At 45.5% G+C, this 23571-nt stretch overlaps 1 protein-coding gene across 2 annotated transcripts; it reads right to left on the bottom strand.

Annotated features, from left to right (window-relative positions):
* Positions 1-5: 5 nt before the first annotated feature.
* On the bottom strand, positions 6-22935 carry ZDHHC5 (zDHHC palmitoyltransferase 5). 2 transcript variants are annotated; one of them, XM_082659753.1, is made up of 12 exons: positions 22876-22935; positions 18624-19818; positions 10405-10526; positions 6692-6849; positions 5766-5938; positions 5508-5610; positions 4822-4913; positions 4269-4401; positions 3673-3796; positions 3126-3238; positions 1798-2657; positions 6-1365 (listed from the first exon to the last, which is right to left on the bottom strand). In XM_082659753.1, exons 2-12 carry the CDS (start codon positions 18725-18727, stop codon positions 1200-1202), a joined length of 2148 nt encoding a protein of 715 aa, XP_082515879.1. In that variant the 5' UTR covers positions 18728-19818; positions 22876-22935; the 3' UTR covers positions 6-1199. The 2 variants fall into 2 exon arrangements, with proteins under 2 accessions (XP_082515879.1, XP_082515878.1); XM_082659752.1 differs by lacking the exon at positions 22876-22935 and adding an exon at positions 22655-22780.
* Positions 22936-23571: the final 636 nt, after the last annotated feature.

Raw genomic sequence — 23571 nt, 5'->3', positions numbered from 1 at the left:
GGGGAGCTGGTTAGATCAGGATTTCTTTTTATTCCTTGTTGGTTTAAAATGGCTAATCAGAATAAAAAATAAAAGGGCTTCTGTTTAGAGGCTGGGGTCTCCCCTACTTAAAGGTTAGAACCCAGGTATCCCCTCTACCCAGCACCATACTGAGGTGGGCTGAGGGGTAACCCCCCAAGGGACAACTGGAGGGGCCTAGGCCTGCCACTCCTTCTTTCTATCCCGTTTTTGGCATGTGATGAGAAATATTGCTTTTTGGATTCTTCTCTCCCGGCCTTGAATTTAAAAATAATGTCAACCGTGTGAGTTGGGGGAAGGCTTTGAGGGGCCAGTTGAAGAAGCCCACCACAATTCCTCTCCCCCAAGAAGGGGGGATTATCCAGTATTGTTTCTGGAGCTCAGCCAAGCTCTTGTCCTGATCTCCCCACCACCACCACCAAAGTCATGGGGCTGCGACCCCTTCCCTGGGGGAAACTAAGTGCCAGTGAGCCTAGAAAACAAACTCTCCTCTCCAGGTCCTTCCCTCCTCTGACCAGAACCCCACCCAGACGCGCCTCTCCCTGGGTTTCTTTCCTGGTCACTTAGCACCAACAACAGGGGGTGCTATTTCCTTAGATGGTAACTGGGACAAAGAGAGGGAACCACGGGGGAAAGGAAGACTTCAATCGATGTCTCCCCTCTTTTCCTGCTGGTCTGAGGAATAAGAAGAGTAAAATCCCCCTCCTTATACATATCCCTCCCTCATTTTCCCATCCCAGGATAGATATATAATTTCTTTGATATTTTATATATATATATATATTTATATATATATATATATATAATGTACACACACACCTGGTAACGCAGAAGAGGAAAAAAATAGAATCCGTAACAATAATAAAAAAAATTATTTCTGGTTTAAAAATGATCTGGTTCCCTCCCGGCGAGCAATTGCACAAATGTCCACTGAGTCTGGTCCAGGGGTTAAGGAAGGGGAAGGTCTTAAAAGGTGAAGGGGGTTGCTACCCCAGTCTCAGGGCCCCAACTCTCCAACTCCCCAACCCCACTGCATTTTATAAAATGTCCTCATCCTCTTGGAATCGGTTGTTTAAAAAATGTCCATGCAGGGGAGGGGAGCCCCTTGAGGAAAGGAAGGTGGCCACCTGGGGCCCTTTGGTGTAGGCGCAGAGGTGTGGGGGAGGGGAGCTGCCCAAAGCTCACACCGAAATCTCATAGGTGGTGCCACCCACCCCTGACACCTTCTTGACTCCTCCCCTTGTAGGGCTACTGAGAGGTGGCTGGCCTGGGCCAGGGGAGGCTGAGCCTATATTCTTGGGCTGCCCGTTGGTTTTGCTGTAGGCGGTCTTGAGCTGTACTTCATCTCTGGGAAGAAAAGAAGAGAGAGGTGTCAGAAATGGGACACACAGCACCGAAAAGGGAGGTAGTTTAAAAAGTTAAGAGAAAAAAATGTGCTTTCTACATATATACTTTCTTACACAAAGATTCCCTTTTATTTTACTGCCCTGCTTACAAGCAGCCTGATACCCTCTCTCCTCTACTTATTCCTTTCACTCTCAGGCAAATAAATTACTTTTTAGGAAGACAGAAATAAGAAAAAAGTATTAATCCTCAGTCTCTTAACAGGAATAGCCCGTGAAGGCAGCTGGAGTTAAGAGTGAAAACGAAGGGCTATCTTACAAGCAGGATAACCCTGGGTCCACTTGCACTAAAATGTACAGGTGAAGCCCTGATACCTTCTGCAGGGCACTACGCTACTTTTAAGTCCATTGGGGGCCAGGATGGACTAATACTTACTTGGGTGTCAGTAATGGCTGCAAGGCCACTTCCTCTGTCTCAGAGACACCAGATGGGGCTTTTTGGCTGCTGTAAGACATAGATCGGCCCACGTAGGGGGCAGTTGGGCCTGGTTCAGGGGACCCTAGTCCCCGGCCCCTTAGCCCATCTGGCTTGCCAAAACGGGGGACAGCTGGGCGTCCCAGTGGAGTCTTGCCCAAGGGTGATCTCTTCGAATCATCTGAGGAGGAACTAGTACGAGGGGCGTGGCCTGAGCCTGGTGTTGACTGGATGCCTGAGTCCCCCAAGCCTGGTTCTTCCTCACGGCCTGGGAGTGGGGGTGACTGGCGTAGCAGCTTCTCTCGTTCCTGGAGGGAGGCCACGATATGGCGCGACAGATTGTCGTACCGAACTGGTGAGGGCTCTCGGTGCGTTGGGCCGGTTGGCACCAAACGTGGGTGCCTCTCGGCTTCCCGCTGCTGGGCCAGTCGGGCTGACAGGAAGGGAGAGGTGTAGCCTAAAGGTGGGTCTGGCTCAGGCCCTGCCTGCACGGACTCAAAATCAGGGCTGTCTGAAGGAGTGAGCAGACTGTCGTAAGATAGGCTTCCATTACGTGTCTGGTTGGCCAGGCTCTTATAGGAGGTGGAGGTTGTGCCCTCTGAACGAATGGACTGCAACTGGCCCAGCTCAAAGCCTGTGCCCTGGGCTGACTTGAGGCTGGAGGAGCGTGAGCCACTGGACAGTGGATCAAAGTGAAAACTTTTGCCAAAGGTGGGAGAACGGAAGCTCTCTGGCTCCAAGCTCGGCTCTGAACGGTAGCTGGGATGACGGCTGCTCTCCGCAATTGAGGTTGGCTCCTTCAAGCTGTCCCCACGACTCAACTGAGGGAGAAAAGCAAAGCAGGTTCTTAGTGCTCCCCCTCTTGTCCCCTCTTGGGACAGTAGGCCCCAGAGCCCAAGGAGGCAGTCAAAAACAGTATTTGCTACGTGCCAGCAATGTGCTTAGAATTTTCACAGGCATTATCCTGTTTAACCCCTAAAGTAAATCTGTAAGTAGGAACAAATAATATCTCATTTTAAGATGCAGGAAATGGGGCTTAGAGAGTTTAAGGAACTTCTCTGTGATGGCACAACTGGGTTTTGAACTCAGATCTGATGCTGTAATCAATGCTTTTATCTATTATGCTACCGTGACCTCTCTTGGATGAAGGACAAACTGTCAACGCTGTTACTAAGCCAACAATTAGTAAAATGCCTTTGGTTTTCTTCTCTTCCCTCTGCTTCTTCCTCCCCTTCTCCCAGAACAGCTGGCATACATGACAACCCTACTCCTTAGAGAGTACTCAGTACCTTGGCGCTGGAAGAGTGAGGCATGGCGGCTGATGCACTGCTGCTACTGTAGCCCGGCCGGTACTTGTACATGGTAGGGGTGGGGGGGCTGTCCTTGCCCAAGAGGCTGCTCTCTGCAGGAAGAAAAGGCCCAGGGGGCACCACTTTACAAGCTGTTCTTTTGACCTGGCTAGAGTTCCTTAAAGTACCGGGGGACGACAAGGTAGGAAAAGATATACCAAGCAAAGGAGCATAATGATTTTGCTGAAACCAAGACTACAGACTCATACCAGCCCAGAACACAGAGTGAGTGAATGTACCAAACAGATCCCAGAATGTTCTCTGGTCTGTCCGGATGCTGAGAGTACACACAGACACACAGAGATGTCCAACTCACTGCCAATAGCTAACTGTTATGTCATCCCCTTTCTCCCGGCTGTCCAAAGAAGTGGTTCAAGTACCACTTGCTGGGTTTTCTCAGTCACAACACAAGCATTATCTCCCAGCCCTTGCCTGTGTCATCTCCACAGCTAACAAATAACATTCTCACTCCTGCTTCTGCCCTTACCCTCATTAGTAGCCAGGCTGAGGTGTGTCCGCAGCCCCGTGTAACGGCTCAGGTCCGGCTTAGGAGGGGGTGGAGGTTCAGCATCTGCAGACTGGCTTTCTGTTATCTCCAAGCTTCCTTTAGACTGGATAAATGAGGGAAAATCAGATTTGGAGAACTGAGCGTTAGGGCAACTCAAAGTATGAAACTGGTATAAGAGGGGCACTGGGGAGTCATCACATACTTCTGAACTGGAATTGGAAGACAGGACACAAGATCAGTTTGGGGACGGTTTTGGAGAAAGAAAAGCTTTCAACAAGGGTTTCATTCTGTCACTTATTTGTTTATTTTCACCAACATCTACTTGTTGAGCTCCTACCATCTATAAACTGCTATGTTAAGTCCTATGAAGACATGCAAATGAATGGACTAAATTTCTACTGTCAATGAACTTACAATCTAATGGGAAAAAGAAGATATGTGTTTAAGTAACTTTAACACAAATCAGAAAGTGATAGATACTATAAGAGAGATGTAAACAAAGCAAGTATCCATCTCTTTGCCATGGGTGAGACCCCCCCAAATTACCTAGCTTTACTTCCCTAAATTCTCCTCACCTTAGTTCTCCTCAGCTCTCCCTGGATGCCATTGTCCATGATCTTCACAGTTATCTGCCCATCTGACACTTCTGGCCGAAGGAAGGGTGGTCTGATTACAATTGTCTTCTCTTTCTTTGGTCTCCCCAAATACCTGAGTGTCAAGAGTGAGAGGGCTTTCATTCATTCATTCATTCCAAAATATCTAATGGTTGCCTACCTTGTGTAGAGCAGTTTTACAAATACAAGAAACAGTCCTACCAGGCCAGGGAAAAGATCAGCATTGAACTGATTGCTTTGATTCTATGAAGAACAAGAACAACAGCAAGACCAGGCCTATGGGCAGATACACCTAGCTCAAGGCACTCGAGTAAATCTCATCCTCAGTTCTCCAAAGCGAGTAACATCTAAAGAATACAACTGAACTCACAGGGTCCATTAAAGGATGGTGTGCCTCTCCCTTGTAGGCACTTCTCATTCTAAGAGAACCCTCCCTAAAAGGCAGCCAGAACAAACCCAAAGAAGACAAAAGTGTTGACCAAGGGTGAACACTAGAGCAAAGGGGTAGGTGTACCTGGGTGCTGGGGAACTGCAGAGTACACGGCTGACATTGTTACAGCAGCCATTAGTGAAGGGGTTCACACCTCCCCGGAATTTACCCGTAACCTAGAGGGAGGGAAAAAGGACCAGATCAGTCAAAAAATGGGACCTTGACCTCCAAAAGCCAAAACACAAATCAATGACAAATTATTGTGCACCCACTATCGGGGAGATATAAAAATGAGTAAAATACAGTCCTACCATAAAGAAGCATAAGCTAAGAATGGGAACTCCAAAGTCAGGGTCATCAGTTCAAATTCTGGGTCCACTTCATGGTAGCTATCTGACCCTAATCATCAGTTTTCTTATGTAAAATGGGGATAAATAGCTCTCTAAATATTGAAAACTAAGATAACATAACGTAAGAATAAGCAAGTAAGGTTAGCTATTGTTATGGGCACAAAAATAATTGTTTTCCTTTAAGCAGGACTATTAGCTTCTTGAGGGCTGGCCCAGGTCTTTTACTGTTTCTATTACCTCAGAGCCTAAATCGACCAGTATACAGCAGACATTCTATAAATGTCTGTTAACTAAGAAATGGCCCATACTCATGCTTACATGAGGAACCTGGACACCTCATCATAAAAAGTATACACTAATGAGAGGGCCAAGAGACACATGCCCTGCTCTTCAGGGATCTCCCATCACTTCTCCCCATACCTGTTCATTGGTTGTGCGTCCCCTAGCCACCAGCACCACGTGAAATCCCGTGAGGCCAGCTACTGGGATGAAGAATAAGCCAGCCACACACATCACTGCCATTCTGAAGCCAGACAATCAAGGAGAGCAGAGCAACGTGATTTCGCCTTCCCCAGCCCGTGCTGTAGCCATCTTCCCTTTGACCCTCACTGCCACAGGACTCAACTTTCTACATTCTTCCCCCTCCCACTCCTGCAACCCACAGGCCTTGAAGGATACGTGACAGCCGTGCGGACCCCTGAGAGTTCCTCCATGTGGTAGAGGACATAAAGGAGGCCAAAGCCAAACACACCCATAATGTGGGCTGTCAGGGAAAGGAGGAAGAGGAAGAAATAACGGTAGTTCCGGCGACCAATACAGTTGTTCACCCAGGGGCAGTGATGATCAAATTCCTAGGAGCAAAATGAGACAGACTGAGCGGCATCCTTGGACCACGGCACTAGATCATTTCTGTCAAGCAGAACAAACAGCAGAACTTAAGTGTTTAATAATCTGTCATCATGTTCACCATTTAGTTACAAAATTTAAAAACAGTTCATGCAGTTTATCTTGCTCTATCAATCTATAAGGAAGACGTTCCAGAGGTTGATCAAAGGCCAAGGCCACCTCTCAGTTTATCCTATGTGACCAAGGAACTCTGAGAGGTACAAATGTCAGAGGCTTTACAGAAACATTAAGATTCATGAAAAAAGAGGCTTAGAAGAAAAATCTGGCAGGCAACTGCTTACAGCTAAGTAACAACGCACTGAAAAAAGGGTTAAAAATAAAAGACAAGGAACGCAGAAGAAAGAAATATAATTGGAAAGGTTGAATGCAGCAGCATGATGAAGTGGAAGGAATGGAGAACACTAAGCAGGTCAAATAACTGAAAAGATGAGCCCAGGGATGGAAGGCTGGAGCTCTGACTAATGGTGCTGGGAAAGCCTATGCCTACCCACTTGGGCTCCTCCTGTAACAGAATATTTATGCTCTACCTCTCGTGTGTACATCGTTGCTAACACTTTCTGCCAGAGCTAGAACACAGCCCAGGCAGTCAGACAGGGCTACATTTTCGTCCATGGCCAAGAATCCACTGGATTCAATTCTTATTCTGTGGGTAGGAAGAAGATAACTTAGGTTCAGCTAACCCCACCCAGAGTTCTTACCTCCACACAGTTGTCACAGACGCTGCAGTGGGAACATCGAGGAGGACGGTAGAAGCGGCAGGTGGCACACCATTTCATGCGCACCTGGATGCCCTTGATCTCCACTGTTTTGTAAAGGGGAGCTCTGAAGTCATCTTCCTTGTCTTCATCCTCTTCAGCTGTAGAGAGTAAAAGTTAATGAAAAAATGACTATGCTAGAACTGTGTACTAGGCACTAGGGATGCAGTGATATTTAAAATATGGCCTCTGCCTTCGAGGAATTCAGTCTAATGGTGAGAGAGACTAGGAACTAGTAACTCTAATACGGTGAGATCAGCTCTATATACAACACTATGGAAACGCAGATGAGGAAGCAATTTATTCTACACTGGGAAACGAGGTTTAAGAATATGACTCAGAGGTGGCTCTGATATGGATATGCTGCTATTCTTGGTTTACATATTATATTTCAAAAGAAAGAGACACTTTATATATCAAAGTACATCTATAATGAGTTTGCGTAACAGTTCAGTGTCTACAAGTACACGACTGAACTACAACAATCCGAAAGGGGAAGTAACGAACTAACATCAACCTTTTTTCCACACACAGACACCCTTGCCCAAAAGATCTTCCCCTAGTTCCCTATATACATTTCAGGACTGTTTCTTGGTTGCAGACATTCTCTTTACCTGAATGCCCTTTCAATTTTCAGCTGTCCGAAACTCACCACCCCACTTCAAAACTTAAAGGACATCATTTGCCTTCTCATCTATAGTGTGCAATTTTCATTTTTTATTATTAATCTAAAAAAAAAATACCCGTGAGGAGGAAAAATTAAGTAAGTGATGGTATAGGAATTAGAAGTTTTCAAATGTACTGACTTAGGGAAATGCTAACAATGTAACTAAGTGAAAAAGTACAAGGTAAAGAACTGTACAAACAAAAAGATCCCATTTTGAAAACAAATAAAAACACACATATATATGCTACAGATTTACGGTATATATAAATAAATATTGTATGTATAAATCTTCACAATATTGATTGGAAGGAAATATACCACAATGTAACAGTAGTTATCTCTGGGCTGGGAAATATATTTATCTTTTTTATACTTTCTATATAATGAATATTCACTACTTATTAAAATCTTTTTTAAAAAAAGTTTTTTAAAGGAAAAAAATTCAAATGCTACTTATATTGAATATCTGATTCTTCCACACTATCATGTATCAGAAGTGAGCTTTCTCTTCTTAAAGTACTACAGTTCTTTGATTACTCTTTAAAGTTACCACAGTGTATTTATGTAAATGTCTTCTCTATCTTCCCTTCAAGACCGAGCTATTTGACCATCATAATAATCATTCCAAATGACCATATCATAATAATCAATAAATATTTGATAAATGAACATTAAACACTCATTAAAATAGCCTTCCTTGGCTTTAGGGACTCAAAGCACCTTTTGTTAATCTACGCTTTGAAACAAAAGTCACCATGCACAGTGACACAGGCTTTGTGAGCACAATGAATTTCAGAAAAACCTCATCTCACTGAAGTTGCTATCCCAATCCCACCTGCCTCACTCTTACAAGGTAACTTCACATTTGAGAGAAAAATGAGATGTCATCAGTAACAACCATCATCAGTTCTCTTTCTATCTCTTATTCCACTAATGCTGGTTGGTCCTCACTCTCACCTCCTATTCCAGAAACAGCCTACTTCTGTAAGCATAACCCTTCCAACACGCAGAGGAAAGCATCTCCTTCCAGATGGCCACTCTTCAATTACCCTCTTTCATCACCTCCTGCTTCTCTCTTTTCTGGTTCCACCTCCTCATGCTATCAACATGCTAAAGTCTTCTGTATCATTAAACAAACAAACGAAACTCCTCCCTCTGCCCTAAGATATTCCATCTTCTGCCTTCTCTGCTTAACTTCCTGAAAGAATAATCTTAATACTCATTGACTCTGCTTCCTCATTTCCTATTCACTGCCTTCCAAACCATTATAGTTTTGGTAATTTAACTGTCTCTCTCCCGCATACATACATAAACACACTATTAACTATTCTTGTTGGGAATTCCCTGGCAGTCCACTGGTTAGGACTCAGTGCTTTCACTGCTGGGGCCTGGGTTTAATCCCTGGTCGGGGACTAAGATCCTGCAAGCCATGTGGCCAAAAAAAACAACAATGAAAACAAAAACAAAAAACAACTAGTCTTGTGTGTGTGTGGTTTTTTGTTTTGTTTTGGTTTTGTTTTTTTGGCCACACTACGCAGCACGCGGGATCTTATTAGTTCTCCAACCGGGGACGAACCCATGCCCCCTGCAGTGGAAGCACAGACTCTTAACCACTGGAACACCAGGGATGTCTCAAACTATTCTTGTTAAGATCACTAATTTCTTAGACACTAAAACAATGGGCAACTTTGAGTTACCACACTACTGGACCTAATTTCCGATACTGCCAACCATCAGCTACTTCATGAACTTTCCTCAGTTCCCACTGTGTCCGGTTTGTCCTCCTCCTAACTTTCCTTGCTCAGTCCCTCTTCAGTGGCTCTTCAGCGGCTCCTCCTTCTCCTCATTATTACAATGTTAGTGCTGGTCAGGCTGACTTTCGTTCCTTCCTAATCTCATTCTACTCTCTCTAGGCGATCTTACTCCTGTTGCTTCAAATACTACGTGGCTGAGGACTCTGCCATGAGTCTGACTACTCAACTGCCCATTGGGTAACTACCTGAATGATCCATTAAGTATCTCAAATTCAACATGTCTAAGATGCTCTGTCTTCCCTCCAAACCCACTCAACAGTCTATAACTTGGGTCTTGGTTTATAAAGAACCAGCATACAACCTATCTTTCAGGTTAGGAACCTTGGAACTACCCTAGACAATTCCTTCACCCTCTCGCTCTCCCCTAGTAAGCAATTAGTAATGAAAAATTCTGCTGGGTCTACTAATGAAAAATCTGTAAATCCAGCTTTGAATTCCAGTTCTCATCTGGTCTGCATTATTGCAATAGCCTCCCAAAAGGTATCTGTACATTCTTATAAGAATTATTATTGTAAAAGGAAATGTGATCCTGTGATTCCCCCAATTAAAGACGTCTTGCTGTCCAAAGGAAGAATTATAATCTATTTAATTTAGCACATAAAGTCTTTTATACTTGGCTCTGGTTTATCTCTTGCCCCTTCTGGCCCCACCATGCATTCTAACTTCCACCCACTGAATTCTGCATTTCACAGCTACAATTCTGTATATGCCGCTTCCTCTTCCTAGAATGCCTTTCCCTTCCATCCTCTACTCGGTAAAGTCCTTCCTACCTACCTTCAGCAGCATTTCCCCAATTTATCTGGGCAGATATAAGTGCCCTTTTCTAAGGTCTCAGAGAACCTTTCTCATGCTTCCGTTACAGTTTGTTATCACACTGTCACTCTCTAATTCATCTTAGATAGTATCAAAACTAGCAACAATGCCCAACCCATGTGCTCGAAATAAATTTCTGCTGAATGAGTAACTGAAAATCAAAGAGTTGACCCAAAGTCGATCAGATGCCTAGAAGTTATGACATATATTCCTAAGATCCTGACTTGCTTTTCATCATTAGACTATAAAAGTATCCCAAAACCCAAGACTCCTAAGGCCCCAGACCAAATGTATAAATGTCCAAAAATCATTCTTTTTCAAAGGCAGTAAGATACTTCCAAGAGAGAGGAGGGAGATCTTACCTCGAGGGAAAATCCCTGGGTCCATGAAGGTGGCCATGCTGAAGTTGGCCAGCACAAAGAGAAAAACAATCGCATTGTAGATGGGCACTGCAGGTGACACGTAGAGGCTTAGTCCTGGACAGCTGCACAGATAATAAAGAAAGTGAGGGGCTGTCTCTAACACTTTGGACACCAACCACATAAAAAAATCTATAAAGATTCAGGGACTTCCCTGGTGGCGCAGTAGTTAAGACTCAACACTCCCAATGCAGGGGGCCTGGGTTCAATCCCTGGTCAGGGAACTAGATCCCACATGCATGCCGCAACTGAGAGTTCACATGCCACAACTAAGGAGCCGGCAAGCTGCAACTAAAGGCCCAGTGCAACCAAACAAATAAATATTAAAAAAAAAAAGATTCAGTCCCCATACCTATATATAAATCTTGTGTGGTTCACCTTTGAAGTCTCAAATTATCTTTATCCTTCCCAACAAGTGGGTCTAGTTTCCCACAGAAATACTCATTTTAGGACTTCCGTAGTGGTCCGGTGGTTAAAAATCCGCCTGCCAATGCAGGGGACACACGGGTTCGATCCCTGGTCTGGGAAGATCCCACATGCCGTGGAGCAACTAAGCCCGTGCACCACAACTACTGAGCCTGCGCTCCAGAGCCCACGCACCACAACTACTGAAGCCCGCCCGCTCTAGAGCCCACGCACCGCAACTACTGAAGCCCATGCGCTCTGGGGCCCGCAAGCTGCAACTACTGAGCCCACGCACCACAACTACTGAAGCCCGCGTGCCTAGAGCCTGTGCTCCGCAACTAGAGAAGCCACCGCAATGAGAAGCCCATGCACTGCAATGAAAAGTAGACCCCACTCACTGCAACTAGAGGAAGCCTGCGCGCAGCTACAAAGACCCAGCGCAGCCCAAAATAAATAAGTAAATACTCATTTTTGATCAAGGTACAAGACTCATAACCCTTTGCACTAAAGTCTGTGTTCTTACCTCGTGGATCTTTGCACATGTTTTGGACTCTGTCCTTACCTCCTTTTAACCAGGCACAAGAGCTAGGGACTAAGTATGTAACTGACACCAGCTGCATTCCCTTCTCTGGAACAGCCTGAGGCTTCTGGACCCCAGCCATGCCCCACTGACCTGCACATTCACCCAAAGCATGGGACACCACCTGCCTCTCTGGCTTCTCTTCCCTCCTCCCGGCTGGCTCTGAACTACTCTCAACTGCCTAAAGTCTCTCCAGACACATTATACATCAGATATTCCTCAGAATTTTATTCAACTAGAGGCTAGTTCTCAAGGTAAAGAAAAGGAAACCACTCACAGGTAAGGAAGGATACCAAGACACAGGACTAGACCCCGAGATGAATAAATGAAGCAGAAGAGTGGAGGAGAAAAAAAAGGGAAGATATCAGACCAAAGCAGCCCCAAATCCTGCAGGAAAAAAGAAACTGGCCACACATATCCAATATTCCACAGGGTTCAAATCAAGAGATATGCTTTAGGTAACTTTTCCTTGACAAAATAGTGACCTAGTCCAGGATTAAGCTCAGTTTCTGTCAGGATATATGTCTCAGGAATGCTGCAAGAGCTCTCCCTTTCTCTGAAGATGGTTCCTGGGAGCTGGAAGTGTCAAAAGAACATGTGATGTGCTGCTTGCTTGGTCAGTGGTATCAAACACCCTCTCTCCTGTCTCAGCTCAGGAAGAACTTCCCATAACAAGACAGTGGCTAAACACGCTAATCTGCTTTGTGGCTGAGAACTTAATCTCCAGAATTAGGCCAGCATCTGTCCTTGTTCCCTTTATCTAGACCAGCGGAAGGAAAGGAAAAGTTCAGTGAAGGAAAGGAAGAAGGGACCAAGAGAACAAGACAGCAACTGACTCCGGAGAATTAATCCACAGCAGTCCTGGATTCTGTTGAGAGGTTATCTGTCTCCATTAAAATAAAAAGAACACGGCTTCCCTGGTGGCACAGTGGTTAAGAATCCACCTGCCAATTCAGGAGACACGGGTTTGAGCCCTGGTCCAGGAAGATCCCACATGCCGTGGAGCAACTAAGCCCGTGCGCCACAACTACTGAGCCTGTGCTCTAGAGCCCGCGCGCCTACAGCCCAGGCTCCGCAGCGGGAGTGGCCACCACAATGAGAAGCCCGCGCACTGCAGCGAAGAGCAGCCCCTGCTCGCCGCAACTAGAAAAAGCCCACACGCAGCCACGAAGACACAGTGCAGCCAGAAATAAATAAATTTTAAAAAATAAAAAGCACAGCCCTGAATAGTGATTCAGGACAATTCAAAAGAACTGAGCTCCTCAATGAAAAATAAACTAATGATAAGAAGTAAAACTGATTGTCACAAAGCATCTCACAAGTCTTCACCATCTATTTATTCAAATTCCATTTAGCCATTCATTAAAAAAAAAATTTTAAGTAAATATTTATGATGTGCCAGGCTTTTTAGATAGTAATTATCAATTAACTCTGCTTCTCTTTATGGGTCAGTACATAATTGGGAGACAAAATAATGAAGCTAGAGCGCAGGCAGTGATTTCAAGGAAAAAACTTTCGACCTTCAGTCACAGCTCTAGTTTTATTCTACCAAAGTCTCCTATGGAAGCCTCTTCCTCTGGGGGTTCTTTCATTCAAAAAAGATGTCCCCATACCTTGGCAGGATTTGGGGTGGAATACAAGCAAGAAGGCAAGAGTCTTTACACAGCCCCACCCAAAGCCTGACCTCCTAGGATCTTAAAGAGGGAGGGAGAGAAACTGAAAACCAGTCGTCCAGGTCAGAGCACCTCCCTAGTACTTAGCTGTCACTTCAATTTCCACCCAGGGAAGAGGAGAAAGGGTGACTCACTTGACTCCTACAGCCTGGGAAGATAATTAGAAGGGAAAAAGAAATGAAATCCTTAGAACACTGAGGTGTCCGTGATTTAAATGTCTCATTCCTAGAACTGGCTACATGGCCTCTTGAGCTTCTGAAAAAATAAGGGTATTCTCCATCTCTGAGGGAAACTAAGGTGAATGAGAATGAGACATCAGTCCCCTTGCAGGCCCAGATGTCAGTCTTTCTGAACCCATTCTTCCTCCAGTTTCTGCATTTCCAAACAAAGCAAATCACTCCATTTCTTGGACAGCCTGCCAATGACCTGCCCCTAGATAATGAACTTTACCCCTACAACCTTCTTGATATCAACCCATCCCAGCTGAAGTGTGTAATTCTAGAATCAAGTTCCAATATCTGTTGCCAAAATAAAGCCTACCCTCACAGTGGCAGTATCTGGAAATGATGCAAATAACTCAACTTCACAGGCAACAGCCGCTCCTAGATTCAAGTCAAAGACCATTGCTTCCAACCTGAGCACTCTGAGGGAACATCCCACCAAGGAGAGGCCTGTGAGACCAAAGCCTGCTCCCACTGTACCCCACATTCTGCTTGGCTCCGGGAGAGGCTTGCCATTGCTACAGAACTTCGCCAGATTCCTAAGTGACCACCCCAAGTGGCCCATCTGAATCTGTTGCCTTTGATGGACGGAGAGGAGGGCTGGGCTGAGGAGCTGCTGGGCTCGTCCTTAGCCGATGGCGATAATCACAGAGCTCCAAAGCAGAGGGAGTGGCCGTAGCCCAGAAGGCTGGCTGACTCACCGATGAGACTCCCAAACCTACACCATCCCAGGGAGAACAGGCTCTTCTGCCCATCCCTTTAGCACTCCTGTTTTCAAGGCCAAATAAAATTGGGAGAGTGGGTTTCAATACCCACACTCCTGCAAATCTGTTTCCTAGCCCTCTCTAACTCTGCCCATTATAAAAAATGGATAAGTTCCTGGTAAGAAAAATAAAGTAGGAGTCAAGAAGCTTTGGATTTTAACCCTGTCTTGATCAATGCTTTGCTATTGTAGCCTTAGGTAATTCACAGGAAAGTCTCCAAGCTTGTTAGGTCAGCTACCTAATACAGGTACGAGAATGAAGGAGACAGTGTCTTAAATGAGCCTAGAATTCTTTTTAAACCAGCTGGTTTAATACTGAGCATTCATGGGATAGAAGAAACAAAAAAAACCACATTATTAACTATCTCCATCATCATCAATTATCATTCCAGCTCCACCTTCATCGCTAACTCCACTTCCTCTCCTCTGAACTACTAGATTCAAGAACATTTAACAACAGAGGCACTTTGCTCCTAAAGAACAGGTCTATGCATTCCTCCCATGCCTAGCACATACTTTGACTATGTGTATGAACACTGTGACTAGTGTTCTTTGGTGATGAGGCAAGGCTAGAATGAATATCTCACTTCTTGCCCCTGGGGATCCTCAAGATTCCACAGGAAAACAATCTCTCCGCTTCTAGTGGATAAATTTCTCGTAAGAGACTTGATTTGTCCTGTCTTACCAGACTTTCAAGCAGCTGAGTACAAGATACAGGACTTGGGCGCTTATTCCTTGTTGAGAAAACAACGTGGGGAAGAAAAGAACAACCACTGCTCAATTAATGCCCTAAATCACGAGGCTGCTCCCGCTCAAATCAGGTGCTAGCACCTCTGCAGTCATGGAAAAAAAGGGCCAGAAGGGAGAGTCACTGAGGTTGCCCAACTAACTCTGTGGATGAAATGCTTGAGAGAGGATAGAAGCAGAAACTGTAATGGAGAAAGCTCTTTCATGGATGGGACACTGGAAAGACCATCACGGATTTCTGGACAACCCTGACTCAGCCTTCCCACAGAGGATCACTTGCAGCGGAGACTTTACCCCCATGTCCTCCCCAACAATTTTATTTTATTTTAAGATTCTTTTTTTGATGTGGACCATTTTTAAAGTCTTTACTGAATTTGTTACAATATTGTTTCTGTTTTCTGTTTTAGTTTTTTGGTCACAAGGCATGTGGGATCTTAGCTCCCCAACCAGGGATCGAACCCGCACCCCCTGCATTGGAAGGCAAAGTCTTGACCACTGGACCACCAGGGAAGTCCCCACCTCATCAGTTTTAGAAACAGATATATGGGAAACTAGCTGACTTAACTCACAGCTCAAAGAGACTTTAGGGGATACAAGTCTGCGATTTATTTCAAATGGTATTGCCAGGAGCCCTAAGAAGGTCTCAGGGGTCCCCGGAAGGCAAAGAGGAGATACGCAGTGTATGGGCCTCTATGCACCAGCCTCACTCGAACCAGAGCAGCCCTACTCTGACATTTTAAATACTGGGGTTCCCCAAAAGATCTCATTTGGAAAAAAAAAAGGTCATATTGCTTAAATAAACTGCTCTAGGTCAACTTCCTCATTATACACAGAAGAAAGAGGTCCACAAAGGTTAACAGACTTTACCAAAATCAGCTTGCCCCAAACAGTGCTTATTCCTCTCACCTGGCACTGCCCCCTGCCAATCACAAAAGGAGACTAAGCCAGATGAGGGTCCAGGCCCGTTATCTTAAATGCAGTGTCTGTTACCTAATGGGGACCAGGAGGGTTACTTTAGCAGACACTCTCCTTCCCAAATAGTGAAAAGGGAAAAGAATTAACACAGGTTCCCCAATAACTCCTGCCTAGTTTTAGTACTGGACAAACCCTATAAATGAGAGGGATGGGGGCAAAGGGGGAGACCTCAACTGTTCTATTCGAGGTTCTCTGGGGCAGAAGAGGATCACCATTTTTTTGATGACGAAGCCCAACTGATAATTTCTGCTCATAGCCCTCCCTACCTGACAGAGAGACTCGGAGGGTAAATTGTTCCTAATTAGTGGAGGCCCACAGGCCTCCACTAATTATGTCTGCCAACTGAAAGGGCTCGTCCTCCTACTCCAGTCCTATAGGTCCTAAAGTAATTCTCACCTGGGGTTTATACTGATGTAAGAACAGACAGCTGTAGCCTAGAGAAGAGAACAGGAGGATGACAAAGTAGCTACAGGTTTAAGGCCCCAAATAGGAGCTGGTTCAAAAAGAGCCTTCCTCTTATCTCTATTTGAAACCAGTAATTCTTTTTTAGGTGGTATATGGTTTTAAACATAGAACTGAACATCAAAAGGGACAGAACAGCTCTGGAGAACAGCGGCACACCTCAGCCCAGGTGTAGACTTGCAGAGGAACTGCTATGGTCAGATGGCAAGGAAGAGATGAGAATTTCAGAGGTACCAAGAGCTAGGTAAGATAAACAGGGTATTTATGTCTCCCCAAAGTGGACAGGGGAAAGCCTAGGGAGGAAAAGACAGCCCAGAAACGTGTCCTGAGGAAACTGCCAGGGAGAACTCTAGCTAAGACTTAAGGCTCTTCTAACTTTGGGTTAGAGGCAGTAATTCCAAATAAGAGTCAATACTGTCCTCCAAAATTCTTTGTCCTAGGGCTGAGAGACCATGGAATAAGGAGGGCCCCCTACTCTTCTAGCATCAGGCAACGGGGAAGTAGGTTAAACAGCTTCAACTCTCAGTTGAGAAAATGTCTATGTCAGGACAACTCTTTGTGGCAAAACTGGTATAACCAGCCAAACACTTCAATGGTTCCAGATTAGCAAATTAAGAACAAGGTTTCTGCTTGTCCAAACTCAAGAATGGATGGGTTGAAAGAGAAACCACTTAGCCAGTTCCCCAAATTTCCTAACTCCCGAAGGCTCTGCCTCTTAAAGGAAAACAGACCCTCTCCAATTAAGCAGGTCTAAGGGTGTCAAATTGGTGTTGTACTTATCCCTCCTGATACAGCACCACAACAGCTACAAAGATACTAAGATCCCATATAAATGTCCCTTGGTTAAAATGCTGATTCCACTTAGTGGTCATAAGAGCAGAAACCAAAACAAGTCTGACACTGAAGACTCACTCCTTATGGGTAGGAGTGGAATCCTTGAGGGTTTCAACAGGTATGCTCAGGCTGAAGAGCTGGGGGCCAAAGAATCTAGGACTTCTACTCTTTAGAGGAAGAGGTGGGAAGCAGGATGATGCCCACACCTTAGATAAGAGATTCACTCTTTCCTTGTTTAAAAACTAAATAGGAAAACATCGTATTTACTTTACTTCTGCATTATTACTCTTTTGGCCAAACGACCCATAGTTTTTAGAATTCCTTCTGGCATCAGAAGCTCTGTTTGGGTGGAGGGGGCGGGTGCCCCTTCCCTCCTATCTCAGATTTAATTTGTCTGTACCCCAGCAACTCCTGCTCATTCATCCTTCAATGACTCCAAACTGCTTTTATTCCCTACCACGTCAATTCATTCTCTTCCTCTTGCCAGCAACCTCACACTGGCTCTAAACAGCACCCCACCATTAGGTCTGAGCCTGAATCACAGCAAAGTGAACTCCCCAGAAAATCTAGCATGCTCTGATTGTTCCAAGAGCCACAACCGGAACACTAACTCAATGACTCAACAGTTTAAAGCTCAGAAGCCTGGTACTTGTTAATTTATAAACAGGTAACGGCAAAGACGCTTGCCAGGTAGTCGACAGCTGAAATACCAGGGAAAAGGAAAAAGATGTAAATCACTCACGTCTCCTCCAGTAACAAGCAGACGAACAAAGGCTGAATATCCTAAGTGGGAAATCTTTCGACACCAACTGTTTTTCCTAATAGGACCAGGGAATGGGAGAAATGACTGTCATTCCCTTCAGCAGGAACTAACATAAAGGAAGCCTTCTAGAACTCTCTTCCTAAGTAAAACTTGCCCTTTCCCAGTGGCCTTCACTTCTCCAGGCTTTGGCTCTTAAGAATACAGAGAAAACCATCTGATAACACTAAGAGCCAAGACCATCTTACTGGTATACCTTCGAAATCAACTCTGAAGTTCTCTAGTACTCCCAGTTCCCACAGTCTCAAATCTAAGCTTCAGATATCCTGGGGAAAAGCCACTACTTTTTGAAAAACCTTTCATCTAGTCCAGTTCTCTCACAGAATTGACTGCTTAGGCTGCTTCAAGACTCTGGTGATTCCCTCCCATTTCCTTCCTAGTGCAGAATCATCTAACGATGAAACTGGGTAGGAAAATATGAAGACATCTGTGATTTCAAAGGAAGGGAGGCAGGGGAAAGTAGAGGAGTCAGCAGAGTAAAATTCCTAACAAGGTCGAGAGGGTAGGCCAGTTCTTACTCTTCTTGCCGCATCTCTGGGATCTGGATTTACCTGTATCAGACCTCAAACTCTCCCAGTCACTTGCCTTTGCAAGTAAGTAGCCGAACTCCAGAGGAAAAATACCCCCTCGCCCGCCTCCCATGGAGCTCCCCCGCCCATACCACCACTGGGAGAAAACTCACGTAAAGGCAAAGAAGAGGGTCGTAGCTCCCACTAAGAAGATGGCGGCTGCCGAGACTGGAACATACTTGCTGGGTTTGAATCTCTTTCCAGACTCCGCGGGCATGTTGGAGCTCTGATGGAAGATCTGCCCTGCCGCATAGCCCAGGCCCACACAGCGGCAGAACAGACAAGAAAATGGGATGAGGGAGACAACGGCCAGAGGAGTACAGAAGGAAACCAGGGAAGCAGAAAATTTAGAATTATCACCCTTCCCCCTCCCAAATAAAACCAAAGGTCAAAAGATCTCAAATGAAGGAAAGCACATGGGAGGGGGAAAGGTGATTCCAAATGATGAATAACCACCTCCCCAGAACAAGGCAGAAGGAGAGATTAAGAAACACAACTTGTACAGCTTAAAAACTGGAGACAAACAGTAGGCTGTACACATGAAAATGGCTGCAGGTAGAGAACATGGGCAGTCAGACAGATCACGGAACAGCTCATGGAGGGAGGCGAGTCTTCCAAAGGAAAGAAGGGGAGGATATCAGGGTAGGACGGAACACTTCAAGCAAGGAAAAATTCTTTGGAGGAGATACTACAGAACCTCCACGACTACCACACTTCCACAAGATGTGAGCAGCACCCAAAAGAGGTGTTTCTATTTCAATCCAAGAAGGAATCTGGCGCCCCTTCCAGCTTTAAAGAGAAGCCGTTTTTACTGCAGTCTTTGTCCCTTTCAGGCAGCTTTCTCAATGCCACCACTCCCACACCTTGACTTCAGGGCCTGTAGTCTGGCAATGGTGGTTTAATTTTATTTACTTTCTCTTGATGGTTAAAGCTGGGCAGCAGCTGTTACAAGGTTAAGTTGTAAATCCTTTTCTTTGAAGGGGGAGGGAAAACAGAGAGAGAGCTCGAGCTCGTGCAAGCTTGCCTGTCTTCAGTCTCTTGTTACTCCCAAACCCTTTAAGGGCTCCTTTTCCTATGGAGTTCATGCAAAACTAAAGGGAAACATATAATCCCTGAAGCCATGTTCTTCCCAATAAGCAAAATAAGATGAAGAAATCAATTCCACTCGATGATACTTTTAAAAGCTACTGTGGATGAAAGCAAAGTTCCAAAGAGGTCCCTGTTTCCAGGTTAGTCAATGTCTCTGATATTTCTTCTTCAATCTTGGGCTTTCTGGATGCAGAGTTCAACTGTGTTACAGTGCCTCACCTGGAGAAAAACAAATATCTTTATCAGAGAAATTTTTTCATGGCATTTCTTAAGACCAGCAAGGCTAAAACCCCACAAGCTACTCTGTTAAAAAGTGCCTTTTGAAAGAAAGATGATTTTCTACTTCACTATGTGTATGTGGGAAAGGACTGAGAATTGGGAGGACAATGGGTTCAGAATTCTTCACTCTTCTAAGTCCTCTTCATATTGAAAAAAGAAAAACATGGCTTCAGCTGGCCTAAGGTCATCAAAGAACTAGCTCTTGACACAGATGGGGCCCATCTCACCTGACACATATGGGCAGTAACAAATACCAAGAATATCAAAATCTAAAAACAAACAAAGGCACAGCAGTGAAGGGCAGTCCTAGAAAAGAGACTTGTCTTTGAACAAAGAGAATATTTATTGCTACAATGAAAAAAGAAAAAAGTAGGACGAAATTAGGACAGTCTCATTTCCTTTCTGTGTATGTCTCTCTCACTCTTACCCTTCTATACTTTTTAGTTATAAACTTGAAGAGGCAAAAGCTGAATTTCTGGTCTTCTGAAATAACTCATGAAAGGAGCTGGATGAGAAATGTCCCTGCACTGAAAGGTGAGATGCCCTCTATGAGAAACTGAGTCAACAAGGGGGGGGGGGGCTGGTTTTTTTCTTCCCAATTCAACAGTTTTTTATTCCTACATTGGCCTATTAGGAAGTCAAGTGAGCCCCACCTTCCCTTATATGATTAAAAATAACAATTATTTCTGTTGATGGTAGTAGTAAAATAACATTAGCACTTTGGATTTTATAGGATGCTTTTCGTCTAGTGATTGCAAAGCATTTAACTCATTATCTGGTGACACAGTTCCTTATCCCACTTGGTAAAACTGAAGTCTAGAGAACGCCTGAGGCCATTCCACTGAATGACTTAAGCAGTCAGGTTCAGAACCCAAGAGTCCACAGGCCCCTTTGCCGACACAAACCCTTTTTACCTCTTTCTCACCCACTACACTACCTGCTCAGTGATGACAACTTGGAATCTACAGACCAAAAATTTACTTAAGGTTTTTTTCCACCTAAGAGAAGTAATAGCTTCCTTAATTCCAAAGGCTGAAATTAAAATACCAGAAGTTTTGAATAGTGAAATATCAACGTACCCTGGAACTTAGCACTTCCTTTCTTTTCTGTGGCATGAAAGGCTAAGGTGCCTTCCTTCAAGATTCATTCATTCTCTCTCTCTCAAAAAAAAAAAAAAAAAGAGTTTTAGAGGGCCAAACAGCATTATTAGAATAGATTGATTCCTACAGGAATCAAAACCCAACTTTCTGAATTTAGGCTTAAGTAACTTTGTTAACAATGAGAAGCAAATTCTTGCTTTACAGACAGTACTATTAAAGTAAACTTGCCCCTCAAAACCCCAAAGATTAGAGAAGATGGAAAATTGCACTGCTTATATTTTATCTAGGGTAGGATATCATTTAAACACCATATATTATTTCAGATTATATTTTCTGACAGGAGAAAAGTCACATGGGCTAATACTGCCAAAGTAATTCAGAGACATAAAAGGCCACGGCATCTAGGGAGTACAATACTGGGAAACAAAAGATATCAGTGTCTTAGATGTTTAGGGCATATGCTTTAGAAGTGACAAGACAAAACCTAAGAATGTATTGGGTATAACAAAGATGCACCAAGGCTTAGCAGAAGGATGTACTGTGGGTAGCAGGGATGAGACTGCAGGGTGAGTGTGGCTCATCAGAGCCAGCAGTCTGGATCCATACCAGTGTAAGAAAGGTGTACAGGAATGTGTATGACACATTTCAGGCTTAATCTACGTAATAGTAATATGTATATACAAAACAAACTATAGAATATGTGGTTTCAAGGCTTTAACAAACGTTTAATACAAGTACCTCCTTAAAGGGGTAAATGGACATGGCAGCATGACTGAGAGCAAAAGTATTGTTTGTGGAAATAAAGTGGTATAATAGTATAATACAGTAAATCTGAACACAGTTATCAACGTTTCATGGAATAATCCACATGTCAAGATACTGGCTGAAGAGTCAAACAGAAGTTTAATATGGGTATTATCATCTTATACCGAGGTACCAAAGTACATGGCAATATAAATCTTGTAAGCATTTAAAGAACGAGTGATAATGAATATTCTGAAGAGATTTAATATAGTACAAAGGGATACTGGGATAAAAGGATAGAGATGAGAATATAAGGCCAACCTAGACAAGATGGCATTAACCAGTAAGTGAAAAATGCAAGGCAGAAAAATGGTCTCGAGTATAACATGTAAGTGATCCTACACCTCCTTTCATAACGCTGTCACTTTCTTACTTCTCATTTCAATGTTTTCATGCGGCCAAGTGGGTAAAACACTTTCTGCCCTGTCCCATAACAGATTCCTATACGTAAAAAAATGGCAAATATATTCGAGTTCCCACTTATAAAAAGTACAAAGTACTAAAAGCGTGGAGCTCCCGGCTGGTGGGGGTAGGGGAGGAAGCGGACGGATGCGAAAGAACAGGTAACAGGATGAGGCTTGAGCCAAAATAAGTATCAGAAGAATGGGGCGAGGGGACGTGAAACGCAGGGAAGGAACAGCATCCAGTCCCCAGCGCGGAGCCGGGGCACTGAGAAACACCGTATGGGGCAGGGCTGGCCGAGACAGAGAAGACGGAATCCGCGGCAGCAGGGCCCACTGGGGCTGCGGGAGCAGGCTGCGGGAAGCGACAGAGCCTCGGGGCGCAGGGCCGGGGGCGGAAGGGGCGGCGGCTGGGCGCCGGGAGCGGAGGGACCGGGGTCCCGAGCTAGGACCCGGCGGCCCGACACTAACCCGTTCTGAGCCCCGGCAGCCGTGGATCCCCGGCCTCTACGCGTCGTCCGTTTCCGGGGCCCAAGGGTCCCGCCGCAGTTGGATGACCCGGCCCGGGGGAGGAATGGGGCCTCAAGCCACCTCCCCCTCCTTGGTCCCCCTTCCCTAGAGGTCACTCTCCCCTCCCACCTTCCTGGCCCGGCACTTCCGGTTCCGCAAGGACCCGTGTCCCCAGTACTCACCCCCGGCGCGGTTCCCGTTACCGCTGCCGTCGTAGTCGCCACCGCCTCTCAGCAGCGCCGTCCGGCCTCTGAGAGGCAGCGCGCGGCCCCCGCACGCTCCACGCCCGCCCCGCTCCGCGCGCTCCCGGCCCGGCGACGCTCGTCTTCGAGCCGGCGCGCGGCCGTTGCCCTCAGTGCCGGGTCTCGAGCCCTCCCAGCGTTCTCATTGGCTCCCTGTCCCGGGTGCGCGCGACATCTCGCGCGGGGCACTTTTCTCTCATTCATGCGGCTCGCGCCGCCGTGCCCGCCCCCGCTCACTCTCCCATTCACCCATAGCCCCCACCCCAACTCCGCTCTAGGGCGTGCGCGCGCACCCTGGCGACCGCGGCGACCTCGCGGCCTGATTGGCTGCAGGAGCACAGCGCCGTACCACGCGAGAAAACGAGAACGCGCGCGCAGGGCCGTCAGGCTCCGCAGGCAACCGGGAGAGGAGGGTGGGCGTACTGCGCAGGAGTTGGAACTGGGGAAATGGCCGAGCGAATATTCCTTTTTCCTTTGTCCTGCTTTCTACCCCTCCTGAAGCAGAAATCCTCAGAAGTAAAAAATAATTATATGTGTTTACTGAAAGTACTCAAGAACAAGCAGCTACCCTCCCGAATTCGCCAACCCCCCCCCAATAAGTATGGTACAGTCTAGACAGGCTTCTGGCGTAACCAA

The sequence above is a fragment of the Grampus griseus genome, assembly GCF_964374135.1.
Source record: "Grampus griseus genome assembly, chromosome: 8".
Lineage (NCBI taxonomy): Eukaryota > Metazoa > Chordata > Mammalia > Artiodactyla > Delphinidae > Grampus > Grampus griseus.
Note: the sequence above shows the minus strand (reverse complement) of the source record. Positions and strands in the feature narration are given on the sequence as shown.

What these genes read in the sequence shown, in the direction of transcription:
- ZDHHC5 (XM_082659753.1), bottom strand. Translation starts at nt 18,727, where the DNA reads ATGCCCGCGGAGTCTGGAAAGAGATTCAAACCCAGCAAGTATGTTCCA. An exon ending in TGCAGTTCCCCAGCACCCAG is followed by an intron (nt 4,402 to 4,821) that starts GTACACCTACCC and finishes CTTGACACTCAG; the next exon opens with GTATTTGGGGAGACCAAAGA. An exon ending in CTCACTCTTCCAGCGCCAAG is followed by an intron (nt 2,658 to 3,125) that starts GTACTGAGTACT and finishes TTTCTCCCTCAG; the next exon opens with TTGAGTCGTGGGGACAGCTT.